Source organism: Chelonia mydas, chromosome 9 (assembly GCF_015237465.2).
Source record: "Chelonia mydas isolate rCheMyd1 chromosome 9, rCheMyd1.pri.v2, whole genome shotgun sequence".
Taxonomy (NCBI): Eukaryota; Metazoa; Chordata; order Testudines; family Cheloniidae; genus Chelonia; species Chelonia mydas.
Genome location: NC_057855.1, coordinates 86,398,105 through 86,412,379, shown reverse-complemented (window position 1 = coordinate 86,412,379; position 14,275 = coordinate 86,398,105). Strand labels below are relative to the sequence as shown.

The window sequence follows — 14,275 nt, the reverse complement described above, 5'->3', positions numbered from 1 at the left end:
GAGGAAGTGCTCACCAATTAATGAGATGCACAATGGAGCATGTACATTCAAAGCTTATTTTCATTTCTATATACTGTATATAGTTAAGGATAAGAATGAAAAACATAAAAAAATAAAATGATTTAAAGGGAACCTTTTCTGATATGTGTTTTTTTTGTACTAGTTTTTAACTGAGGCCCCTAACAAAAATATATCCCCTTTCATGGCTTTAATGATACAATATTAAAAAAAAGATGACTGAAAATTGTACATTAACTGCAATTTTATGCAAGCATTCTTTCAGCACTTCCATTTAATCTGATAATAGTAGATGGGTGACAAGTGCTTTTGTAGGTGGTTTTCCTCCCTCTTCATAATTTCTCTCAGAGAGGGAAATTGACATACAGGTAGATGTTCTGAACTATTCATTATCTTTGCTCGTATTCCAATGTATGTATGATACATGTTGTTAAACAAACTCATCCCTATTTCAGCTTGACAGTGTCGTGGTTTGAACTTTTAGATTTGAATGCAAATCTGGTTTAAAGAGGAAACACGATTCCAAGCAATTTCATTTGAAAGTTGTTCATATATTAATTCTCCTGGCTCCAACCCTATCTTTATGCAGGATCCAGCAGCAATTCAGATGCATCTAACCCTTTCAAAACATCTCATTTTCAAAGTGAAAATCAAGGTGCTTGGAATGTGGAAAGTATCCTGACCTATCTGTAAAATACTGCCTGCGTAAACAATAAACAGGGACTATCTTATCTTGTAAACCCCTCAGAGAAGGAGGGCTCGATTCCATCCTGAAAACCTGTGCTATCAACCATAGTGCTAATTACTGTGCGTTGTCCCACTGACTGTAAATGTGTGTGTTATATTTCATCTGTCATGGGATTATTCACAGCAGTAGTAATTATGCTTGGAAGAAAAGCATTTGGGCCCTAATGTAAACACCACTGGAAGTTACAAGTAGTCACTGAAAAATCAATGGGCCTGTTTGGTATTTTTACTTTTACTCCTGGCCATAAGAGTTTTCAGGGTAGGACCCTAATACTGTACCCCACTGGAAACAAATTATAAGTGGTCTAATGCTCCACCTGGAACATATATAATTATTACAGGTGAATTATGGATAGAAACATTCATCATACTTAGAAGGATGACCTAAAATATTTGACAAAAATATTTATGGCAGTATTGCATTTTTAATTTTTTATCTTCTTATTATTTTGTAATGGGAATAAGTAAATTCTACTGAATGATCATACAGAAAAAAAAATAGTGAGAGAATAACAAACAGATAGCCTCTCCGTTCTTTCCCTTTCCATCGCAGTGAAATCACATTCTAGCATGAGTGATGACAATAAATTACATCACCTGGAGTTGAAATAATGAAAGTCTGAAGAAATGTTAAGTTTAGCAAAACTTCCTAATGCTAGTCATATGTGACATATTTCATTTAGAATGTGCTCTTTTGAATTTCTTGTTGTCAGACAATGTTATACCCATTCAAGACACAGGTGTCTCCAAGTGACGAAGTCTGTCTTACATCCAACAGGGAGCACTTATGAGAAGACGGAGCTCTTCAAAAATAATGTTACCATAAAGCTTGAGTTATGCTTGAGCAAATGACTTGCCAGAGAGCAACAGACTCAAGCAATAATTCCATTAAAGTATTTTGAACTGAATGTCCTGTATACATTTCAGTGGGATGGGGTAAAAATAGCCAATGAAACCTGCCAAGAGAGACATACTTAAAAATAATCTGCTCTTGAAAGGTTATCCACTACTCAAATGAAAGACAAAGCACTGCTAATTATTTTAAGAAGTAATAGACATGACCTGGATCTATTATGAAATCTTTTTGAAAAAGTGATTGACCAGTGGCTTAGATACTGATTCCATAGACCTAAATGTATTGAAATGGGACCTGTCCATACTGTCGGAGTTGTGACAAAGAAGTTAAAAATGAAATATAATACACATTGTTGTAGATCACTGAATTCAATTATTCATGAAACATATATATATGTAAATCTACATCTTAAGCTCTTGGAACAGGGGAAAACATTGTCACGTCACTGTCACAACAGCACCAGGGACACAGTGAGTACTCTGGATTAATTTGGAGAGCATTATTTTGGTCCATTATAATTGAAATTTCCATCAGTAAAATTCCTGAGATCAAAAGGTGAACTAGGAAGAACATATATGGTATTTTTTTCCAGCACTTCATCAAAAATGTACACGTCTCCATTTTAGTGGGCTTATGCCAACCCTTTTAATCTGTCTATGACAGAATTATAGAGGTCAGGATGAGAAAAGATCTTAGATATCCAATCCCAGCCTATGCAATGAGCAGCAGTTTTTCTCTACATCAATCCCACTCAGACTTTATATAACATATTTCTGGAGCCCTCTAATGATCGTGACTCAACTATCTTGCTAGGCAGTTTTGGCTATTACCTAATTCTCACTGTATTTTCTGCTCATATCTAACCTGATTATTTCCATTTTTAGTCTTGGACCATAATTCATTCTTTTCACACTGTCCAATAAAGAAAACTTTCCTTAACCTTCCTTCCTATTAGCACCTCTGAAATATTAGTGTTAACTTGCATAAGTTAATCAATCACTCTTCGTATCCTTAACCAGCAACGCTAAAATAAATTGGTAAAAAATAAGGAATCCTGAAGTGTCACACATCTCTTGAAACAAACATGAACCTTTTCTTAGGTGCAACCTCCCTCTGGGATGCCATCCAGTTAGTCTGAATGTTCCATAGCTTCTGTATCCCCACTGCTTGACTGACACCTTTAACCATCCTTTCTTGCTCTTTGGAAGTCCTTTGAAGTTTATATTTAGCGTGCACCACTCCTCCGGCCTTTCTCCTGGACTCGCTTGCTAGTTATTATATATCCTCTTTTTTTACTGTTGGAAACTTTTCCATTTTTCTCTATCTCTGTACTTTCATTCATTAAGATCCCCAACTTAATTTCCTCTTGCAGCACTCTCTCCAAGTTTAAGTCAAGTGTTCTGCTAATACTATTTCTCCCTTCTTACCTTCCTCCCCAAGGTAAATTCCCTGCTCCATTTCCTCACTTGCATCTTCACCTGCTCAACCACCTTCTGCTAATTTCCTGAGTAACAAAGATACTGCCACAGCCTCTATTCTCATTTGTAGTCTCAACCACACTAATCAACTAAGTTAAATGCAATCCAAGATGCAAAAAGGTCCCACTCCAAACAAAGTTTTTTATGGACCCTCCTCATTCCCTCAGTTGTTTCTAGACTTGAGCTCTCTCTCTCTGCTCCTGCCGCTGCTGTCTAACCAAAGTCACAAACATACCTTACAGATAGTAGGGGTTTTAAGTAACAAAGGTCAAATGAAGTATAATTTCAAGTACTTTTTGTAACACTTAATACGTACTAAGTAAAGTGCTTTCACATACAGCAGGCTTTGACACTTAAGAATTAATACTGCTGTGTATTGCATAAGCTTATGCAACAGATCTACTTTCTTGTACTGTGCCCAGTTATTAGAACTGTTATTAATAGAACTGGCTTGAAAAAATACAATTTTCATTCCAAATAGCATGCTTTATGAGACTTCAGAGTAAAGAAAAAGATGTTTTAAGTTAGGAACTTACTCATAAACTGTTGTCCATCCATTCTCATTGCTTTTGGTTGCTAGAAGACCTGTGTTGCCAGGATATGTCATCAGGGCTAAATTGTAGCCTTGAGCATATACTCTTTTCAGAACACCATTGCTGCTTATTGTTAGCCAATACACCTGGCCTCCAGGCACCACTAGCCACAGAGGCAACCCACTAGCATCCCTGCGAATATGAACTGAATTCCCATTGCTGTTAGTGATTGTGGCAATGTCTCCTTCTCCATTGTATGTGAAATTGTAAATATAGTCCCTTGTTATCAGATTAAGTGTGTGAAGATGGGTCCCATTGGTGGTAAACTGATACAGTTCCTGGTCTGCTGGGGATGCAATCTCATAAATATTCATGTCACTGAGATGAGCCTTGTTTCGACTGACTGCACGGATGCGAATATTGCCAAGATCTGCTATGTACAGTGTATCATCAGGAGAGACTGCTAGAGAAGAAGGTGCTTTCAGCTTTGCATCTTTGGCATATCCACCATCACCTGGAAAAGAAATATAATTACTGTAGTAATCCGTAATCTCTGTGTTTACCCTTTCACAGTGTGAGGCACCACACTCTGCCTCCAGAATCTTTGATAAGAGTTAGTGAACCAATTTTTTTTCAATTTTTTTTTAAAACCCATTATCTAAAATGGTGTAATTCTGAATCAGCATCACTGAAGATTAACAATAAAATGCCATTATCTCAGTTACACCAATTTTACTAAATCCAAAAGTCTGTTGCTGGGAAAACTATTGCATTGTAAGATGCGAAAGCACAAAATAATGACAACTGAAGATTCTCTCCTCACTTCTTTCCCACTGTCATATAGTCAAAGTACAAGAATTCCATAAATAAAATATCCACTCATAAAATAAATAGCAGTAATTTGGATACAATTACAAGTGGAGATTAGTTTATATTAAAACAAAAAACCCAACCCACCAACCAGCATGTAATAAACTGTAGTACAGAACAAACGAGAAATATCAACAAAAAACTCATGATAATTTATGTGGCCCTGATAAATTGAAATGATCAAAGGGGGGTTTTGGGTGATCCTGGGCTCCATTTACCTCCACTAGTGCAATCAGACTTCCTTGCATGAGCAGGAGCTTCACCTGCCAGGGAAGGGGAGACAGTGTTTGCAGTATGGCGCTTTCTTGAGGTTGCCCGTGGGGAGGAGAGTTTTAAGTTGCACTTGTTGCTTCACAAAAACCTCACTGTCTTGGAAATGCATTGAACTGGCACATCTTTTGGCCATGTTCCCTTCCCAGCCAGCACTGGCAACTATCAGGACTGGACTGGACTCTACTGCACATCTCTTCCTCCAGACTTTTCAGCCTGGGGTCACTGCACCCGAAGGAGCGCTGGCAGAATCTCCATTGTTGTCCTTTACTAGTTGAATAAGGTTACATTGAGTGGAAACTTTAGAGGTCAATCTCACCTATGTTTGAACCTGATGTCACTTAGAGGTGTACTTGGTGCTTTCATTACTACTGCAGTGTGACATGTCAGTGAACCAAACTCTTTGGACCACAATTTGATTTTTTCCTCTCTTCATATCAGATGCAAACAACGCTTTTTGGTCATTAATGATCCTCTGGCACCAAGGAGGGGTGTTAATTCCAGTGTCCTGGCCAAATTCCCATCTGTGTAATTACAGCCAGCCTATCGACAATTCTCCCCTGTAGTATTGTAATTAGATATGGTAACTCCGCTTTCTTATCTAAGATGTTGTGCTGTGTTGCTGTTCCTGTTAAACTGCTACCACGTTTCCTGCCAGAGATGACTGCACTGGAGTGGTGGACGAAGACTGTGAAATAAATTATTGCATTCTCCTCTCCCAGAGCATTTATGAAGGAGGTAGTCATAATTTGGCTCCCAGTATTCTGGTGTGTGAAGGAGAGAGCAGCTTGTGTTGCCAGAAGTGTTGACTCACACACACAGTGTGTGTTGTGCCAAAGTGGTGCTGGCTACACCACTTAAAATGTGCAGCAAGAGGCAACTTTTGAACATCCTCTGTGGTTCAGGTTTAGAGGAGGCACAAAATAGGATTTTACATTCTATGTGAAGCACTTTGGGACACTCGATAAAAAGGGCTTTGTGGAATCCAAGTAATTGGCACTGAAAGGTAAATTCCAAGCTCTGACGGAGGATGGTGATATCTGAAAATGGGTAGGCAAAACTGACGTAGGCTCAGAGACAATTTAGATTTGTGCGTAATGATCTGCTTCAAAACAGGGTAGACGAAGCCCACCCGGAGGCTCCTTCAGTGCCTACTGTGGAAAGATACACGTTTCTTTTCTGCTTAATTAAATGAATTCAAAAAGATTTGCCAAATTGTTACAGAATTTTTCAGCTTCTCAAGGAAAAAGAACGATTTTATAGCTTTTTTTTCTTGCAGATACTGTAACCCAAACCAAGACTATGGGCTCTTAACAAAATAGGGAAGGGAAATGATTAGCCTCTGCTCACCTGAGAAACAGTCACAATTTGGGTCAATCTTGCAGTCACAATCTGTCGGGGCTCCAGCAATTATGGAGATCTCACCATTGGTTGTAACCTGCTGTATGCGGTTTATCTTTCTTTCATCTGTCTCAGCAATGTACAGTGTCCCACTGTGAGATATGCTGATTGCTCGAGCTGATTCCAGGGTTGAATGGGTTGCCACCTTGCTGACCAAGAAATGATCCATGCCTGGTACCTGGCAGTGAATAGGGCGACCCGCAATAATTCGCACACGCTTAGTCTCAGAAATCTGTAGCACAATGTTATTGTCCAGTACATACAATGAGTTGTCTATAGGGTTGACTGCGAGGTCTGTTGGCCACTCTAACCGCACCTGCAAAAAGAAGACCAGATTTGATTAAGTGGCTTTTTTCTCCTCCTATAATCATTTTCCATAGAAGTCTCATGATGGATGAAGGAAAAAAAAAAGAAAGAAAATGAATTGGCAATGTTTTCTGCATTATGATGAGTGGCTGATCTTTATCCATTTTTATTATAACGTTCATTGTGATTAACTCGTGTGGTATTTAACATCCACAAAACTTGTAATTACTGCTTTTAAAAAAGAGAAACAAGTGACGGGTACAACCTCAAAATAGTATTAGGGAATACATGCTATTTAAATAACTATAGGGGACCCATTTATATACACACTTTTAAACTGTGCTCATCACCATGGTATCTGGGCATCCAGTGGTCTTTGGATGTCATTGGTGTGCCATTATATTACAACTTCAAGCATGTTTCTCTGGCTGTTGAAAAAGTTTCTGCAAAGCATTTTCAAATGGTTGGATCATTTCTAGTATTAATGTGGAAGAAATTCTTATTTCTATTATAACTTAGCATCATCTGAAGTTTAAATGTACTACTTGCACAAGCCCATTTAGGCAGGAACATAATAATACATATGCATTCATGCAAATAAAAACACACACAATTCATGCAACATCAGCTAGAAAATTTTCCAAGTTTGAATGTTATTGTTTCAAGGTTGCAGCGAGCTTTGGCAGAGTGAAAAACTAGCAAGGGACTGTCAGTGTTATAACACTAACTGACTGCTAGTCCAAGAGGAAAACCTAAAGAGCAGAGGAATAGGATATTTTTTTAATGCTTATTCACTAAGAGAGGAATGTTAATAAGCCTTATCTACTATCCCAAGTATTAGCTAGTTAATTCTTCATAACACAATACAGTTTCTAATTAATCATAAGTACTTGTAATGATTGTATTTGTTTTATGAATACCATATTTCAGTGGTGGATTAAGTAATTCCTATATGTTTATGGTTAGATTTTGCCCTGTACTATGTGGGAGGGAGTGGTAAGGATCAGTGGGAATGTCTTACTTCAGTGCAGCAGCAAAAGCAAGATTTCCAACATAGTGCTCAAAATAGTGCTAGAGGCATGACCCCAGTGCCATTGTTTCTGATGCATCATGACCCCCGGGAACATTGCCTGCCAGCCAGGGGGTATGGCCAGTACCTTTCCCATTCATTTAGCTCACATGCTGCTGTCTGCTGCATGTTAGCCGGGAGTGCAGTCTGCTGTTTCAAAAGAACACAGCAACATGCCCCCTACTGGGGTTCTTCCTAGGAATCTTGGCCTGGTCAGCAGGCTTTTAGAAGACCCGCGCCTCCTCCCAGTGCTGGCCAGGGGAGCATTTGAACCATAGTTTTGCTACTGAAGGGTCAAATAACAATAAAGCCATGAAGGTTACATGATAGTCTGTTTTTGACTGTTGGTGTTTCTGAGAAAAGAAGTGATTTCATCTGAACGGGACTTTCGAGGCTAAATATTTAATACATAATAAGTAAATAAATCAATAAAATGTAACATATTCCACGCAGAAGATTTTGTGGCAACTATTACTTTGTTCTTAAAAAGAAAAGGAGTACTTGTGGCACCTTAGAGACTAACCAGTTCATTTGAGCATGAGCTTTCGTGAGCTACAGCTCACTTCATCGGATGCATAGCATATCGTGGAAACTGCAGAAGACATTATATACACACAGAGACCATGAAACAAATCTCTGTGTGTATATAATGTCTTCTGCAGTTTCCACGATATGCTATGCATCCGATGAAGTGAGCTGTAGCTCACGAAAGCTCATGCTCAAATAAACTGGTTAGTCTCTAAGGTGCCACAAGTACTCCTTTTCTTTTTACGAATACAGACTAACACGGCTGTTACTCTGAAACCCATTACTTTGTTCTTGTTACTGCTGCTGCTGTTCATTTTTTCACTGTGCTAATTCAAACCTCCGTGAATTCAGAGACTGCAGATGCTAACGTAAGAATCAGCATGAAGGGATGACATATGGTGAAGAGTATGGGTATCCCGGGATACCTGCCTGTCTGAGATCTGCTGAGGTACCAGGCTGAAGGAAAAGTCTGGTCAGTTACTCAAGCTTCAATAGTTCCTGAATAAGCTCATTCCAAGAAGTATGTTGCTGGTTTGATAATTGATGTTTTAATAAAGCGAGGGCAATGTGACTAATATGTCTCGCCCTGGGTGGTTGCACTGGCTACATCACAGAACTAGGGAAGCTCACTGAATGATCAGATTCCTTCTTTTACTCCATTTTGCTAGATAGCATAATAACTGGCACTAAGACTGACGTTGCTGGGTTCAAGATTTCTACTGCAGCAGGAGGCTGAGTCATTCCAAATGACGATAGATGGGGGTGAAACAGTGGGAACAGATTCCAGTTGTAGAGGTGCTGATTTCGTTTTCTTTATGACTTTCTGCTTTCTACAGCAGGAGCTAGGGTTGGATTTATATATGGCTTCAGCCTTCATTCTGGTTTGCTCTTTTCAAGTGAGGGATCACCGTGAAATTGAACAAAACTATGTAAGAACAGAAAATAATGCCTAAAAATAGACTTAGATGGCCCAATAAAATATGCCTTCAATGTACTCATATTGCAGAGATGTTGGACAATTAAAAAAGCAAAGAACACATTAAAGGTAGCAGGAAAGAAACACCTACTTCCCTGCTTCTTCCTCATATGTCACTTTGGTGTAGAGATGATCTGTGATAAACCACGGCTGTGCTGGTTGTGGAAATTTCAAGCTGAAACAACTATTTCCACCATAATTATATTTGTTTGTGTGAGACAAAGGAGACGCTCCACCATAACATCTGCAAAGTCTTGAAGCTGGTTTTATTTTGCAAGTGGACACCTTGGGTGAATCTCATTGCCTTTGCTCATTGGCTAATCTGAGTTCCTCCTAGTATCTGTGACTTTGCAGACATAATGTAGTAAATTCAGGCCAAGCTATCAGCTTCTCTGATTTTAGGCTAATAATAGGTTTTTATGTGACTGTATTTTTAATTTAAGTCAAAGGCACCGAAAATCTAGGGAGCCAGATCTTCAATTGAAGTAATCAGTATAGCTGCATTGACTTCAACAGAGGTTTCTTGATTTAGATCAGTTGAGGATTTGGCATATGTTGATGGATGCTTTTTTGTGTACATCAAAATAAACAGATGAAATATTAGTTGGGGAGACCTGTACAGTTATGATTACAAAGGGTCAATGTCTGTTCTCTGTTACCTTAGTGTAAATCTGAAATATCTACTGAAGCTAATGGAGTTACTGTACAATCATACTGGTGTATCATAGCAGAATTTGGCCTAATAAGATCTTCATTTTTCCTCACATGATCAGGGGAATTCAGATACATCTGAGCAAATACTGCACCATGTTTGTTAGATTCAATACCACCTTGAAAATGCACTGGTTATTCTACTTCTTTGTATTCTTTTCCATGAAATCAAATTACCCTCTGGCAGTTCTCTCTGACTAAACAGTCAGTTGGTGCTTCATCCAAGTCTAATACACAAATTACAGAAGACCACTCCAATTCTCATTTGATTGGACTGTGCCTCGTGGCTATTAAAAATCTGTTCATATAAAAGCCCTTCAGTTAGAGATAGAGGTTTAGGCATGATATTATGCTCTTTAATCGGAAGCGGTACTTCAAAACCCCATATAAACAGTCTTTACCCCTTTTATATTTATTTTTCTTACTCCTTAAAATTAAGACAACTGTAAATGGTATTTTTATTATTTGAAGGGCTGTTGCCTTTCAAACAATGTAACTGACTGCATGTGGCACTGCGGATTATCCTGAAGTAAATTCAGGTTGTTGAGGTAACAGTTAAGGTCCAATCCTGCATTCCTCACATACCCAAATCGTTGGGCGACAGTCTAGTTTTAGTTCACGGGGGACTAACAACCTTGTGCGATGGAAATGGATGCAAGGTGAAATGATAGCTCCGACAGTCATGCTTTTTGCATATTTATTTTAACATGCAGGGTTCGTGGGATTCTGCATTTAGATGTCGACTTCTCGTGTTGCCTCTACTGTTGCTGAGACTTAGAGTCAGTGCCTTGTTGGTGAAGTGCAAAATTAACTCCTATTTGCCTGGCTTTCTAAACATTTTTAACTCAAATGTTTTAGAAAGGCGAGATGAACTTAAATCACAGATATGAACCCTGCACCCTTCATTTTGGCTTCACCACATTTTTGGGTCTGGCACAGCGACCTTCGATAGGGTAGATAACTCCCACGGAACTCAGTGGTAAGGTTTTGGGCGTCAGGCATCTCTTTCATGCTAACTTTTGGGTGTTTGCTTCTGAACCCTCACGGTGTTTTTTCCTTCAAATAAGTTGGCTTCTTCAAAAAGACAAGCATTACAACTAAATAAAGAGCTCAAGTTGGTTACTAAATATTGCTAACGTCAGTACTGTGTATGTGTTTAGCAAGCCACTTGTGCTCTTTATTTAGTTTTATTAGAAGAAAAAAACAACCCTAACGGGAGTTATCACAGGACACCAAAGGCTTAAGTCAGGGGTGGGCAAACTTTTTGGCCCGAGGGCCACATCAGGGTTGTGAAACAGTATGGAGGGCCAGGTAGGGAAGGCTGTGACTCCCCAAACAGCCTGGCCCCCGCCCCCTATCCTCCTCCTACTTCCTGCCCCCTGACTGCCCCCCTCAGAACCCCCAGCCCATCCAACCCCCGCTGCTCCTTGTCCCCCGACCGCCCCCTCCCGGGACCCCCAGCCCCTAATGGCCCCCCTGGGACCCCACACCCTATCCAACTCCCCCTGCTCCCTATCCCCTGACTGCCCCGACCCTTATCCACACCCCTGGCCCCTGACAGGCCCCCTGGGACCCTGACCCATCCATCCCTCCCCCACTCCTTGTCCCCTGACTGCCCCCTCTCAGGACCCCCCACCCCTAACCACCCCCCCAGGATCCCACACCCTACCCAACCCCCCCTGCTTCCTGTCTCCTGACTGCCCCCCCCAACCTCCACCCCATCCAACTGCCCCCGTCCCCTGACTGCTCCCCAGGACCGCCACCCGCCCCTTACCATGTCGCTCAGAGCGGTAGGACAGGCTTATTTGAAAGCCTGGGAGGTGGGCGGCCGCCAGCTGCGCTGTCCACGTGGCGGCATAACTACAGAGGAGGGGGCACAGCGGGGGAGGGGCTGGGGGCTCGCCTACCCGGCCAGGGGCTCAGGGGCCGGGCTGGATGTGGCCCGCGGGCTGTAGTTTGCCCACCCCTGGTTTAAGTGTTAGGGCACAGGATTTTTTAGCACTTGGATACATTTCATTCATCAGTGATTAAGGCAGGCCACATCAAATCCACAGCATAGGACACACTGTTTCTTTGTTTTCTAGCTATGCCTGGTTGGTATATTTTAAGTCAATTTCATGTAGCAGCATGACATTCCTGCCAAAAGATGTTTTTCTTATGGCACAGCATGATGGATTACTTCATATCTATACAGCTCACCCCTGAGCGCTTCCATTTATGCTAAATCAGTTTCTTATTCCGTTTTGGATAGGCATCTTCAAACTTGATCACAAACTCCTCCGTTTTACTTTTGCCACTAACCTAGTTTTTTATCTCCTCCTATTCAAAGAGACCTACAGCTACTCTTTCAACAGAGGCCAAACCATTTTCAGTCAACAGACTGTCCTTTTATATAGTCTGCTCTTCTCTTCTTGTGTTCAGAACCTTTGCCCATTAAAAGCATTTGTTTGATTTCTTTCATGTAAGATCAGATTTTCATGAAGTCCATTATTGGTCAACTGCTGGAGGCAGGACAGCCCTGCTTCCCTAAACTTTCTGCTGGATGCCTTGCTACATTTCCTTCCATTTTCTCAGCGCTGACATCTGCAGATATTTTTCATCATTTTCTGACAGTTTGCTCTCTCTTCCAGGACCTTTCCTTTGTTGACATTGACATTGCCAGTTTCTCTAAGAAGCCTAGATTTTTTAAAAATGATATCTGGAGAGAGAATTTAGCTCACTGCAGTCAGACACTTGGAGGACTCTTTCTTATGGTACGACTACATCCCTTTACTTGTTTAATAAGAAGTCTTTGCTTTTGGTGCCCTTGCTATTGCAGGATTATACAACTCAATTATAGCAGTTATTGCATTTAAAACGTATACATTCATCACTCTCCAGCATAAAGCCCAAGTAAATGGGCTTTGTGTGGGGAACTAGGTGGGGAATGCAGAATGAAACCTACCTTTGTAATTAGGAGAGTAGCCTGGCAGCCTCTAGGCAACTGCTACTCCAGTCTCTTAGCTGGAATAGCTGCTGTGGCACCTTCACATCCCTTGGTCAGAGGTTTGTGCCCACTAGCTCCATATAAACATAGATCTAATAGTCTCCTGGCCTGCCCACCCACCTTCCATGCTGACTTATTCAGAGTTGAGAAGGAACCTACCATTCTAGCATACAGGGGTGCAAAGGACCTGTGCACAGCCATGCAGCCTACACAGCCCCTACACCCAGGTATTATTGGAGTTTTAAGGCAGAGGAGGACTTGTGAGTGCCCTCTTCAAGGGAATACATTTCATTATATATGAACTGTCCATCAAGGGAAAAAGAAAAAAGCCTTTTTTCCCTGTTAGGAAGCAGACCCATAAAACATGCTTTGCTATTGGATGAATTTAGTTCCCTAAATTCCAGACTGATATATGAGGCAATTAGAGAGAAGAGATAACACAAATCAATTGCAGTTTTTATGTTTATTGCAAAGCAATCACCACTTTTATTTTTATATTCATGGAACAAACACCTTTTAGAGAGAAGGCCATTCCCTATGACATGAACTCTAAATGGTTCAGTTAAATGTCTTACCATGCCCCCTTATTCTAAACTAATTGAACACATTTACAACCTCTGCCTTGAGTTCCTCCTCTCTAACTCCATCCTCCAGTTCGGTTTCTGCTCCTTTCACTCCATTAAACTGCTCTCACCAACATTTCTAGTGACCCCTTCTTAGGGAAATCTCAGGGCCTATATTCCATCTTCATTTTCCTTCACTCCTCTGCTGCCTTTGACACTGTCAGCCATTCTCTCCTTCTCAATATCTTAACCTCTTTGGACCTTCACAATACTGCCTTCCCCCCCAGTTCTCCTCCTGCTTTGGCCATGGCTATGTCTCATCTCTCCACTTTCCATGGGCCTCACTGGGCTCTGTCTCTGTCCTGCTCCTCATCTTGCTTTACACCCTTTCTTCTAATGATCGCTCCTGCTCACACAGTTTTCAAGACCACAAGTGAAATCCTGGCCCCGTTGAAATCAAACAGCAAAATTCCCATTGACTTTAGCGGAGCCCGGATTTCACTCTATCTTTATTTAGTAATATAGCGTAAAATTTTCAAAAGCACTCAAGTTTCACTGACTTTAAAAAAATCAATGGAACTTAGACTCTTAAGTCATGTAGGTGCTTTTACACATCGGACCCATACTTTGTAGTTTGTGATAAATAACTATTTGTCAAATAACCATCAGTAACTTTCAAGGTCATGCTGTCAGCTAACTTTCATTATCTACGGATGTGTGTACAGGTGCTCAAATCTCCTAGAGGGGCCATAGTATCTCCTCTCTGCCCTTTTCATTGTGGGGTGAGGAAAGATGGGGTATGCCACAAAACCTCGACTGGTTCCGTAACAGCCTCATTGATTGACAGAGCCACCCTAGTGAGTTCTGTCGAAGCCAAAATATCCACCAGGTTGTGGGATTTCTCATGGGCCTCCTGGATATCCAGGACCATGACTACCCTTTCTAACATACCCTGGTGAGCTC

At 40.8% G+C, this 14,275-nt stretch overlaps 1 protein-coding gene across 9 annotated transcripts in view; it reads right to left on the bottom strand.

Annotated features, from left to right (window-relative positions):
* TENM1 (teneurin transmembrane protein 1) overlaps nucleotides 1–14,275 on the bottom strand; it is a 517,886-nt gene that overhangs the window by 33,408 nt on the left and 470,203 nt on the right. For all 9 annotated transcript variants that reach the window (XM_037909021.2, XM_043523191.1, XM_043523186.1 and 6 more), the window contains 2 exons: nucleotides 6,123–6,489; nucleotides 3,636–4,146 (listed from right to left, as the gene is read on the bottom strand). In XM_037909021.2, the coding sequence (XP_037764949.1) occupies nucleotides 3,636–4,146; nucleotides 6,123–6,489 (878 nt within the window). The remainder of the gene's footprint in view (nucleotides 1–3,635; nucleotides 4,147–6,122; nucleotides 6,490–14,275) is intronic.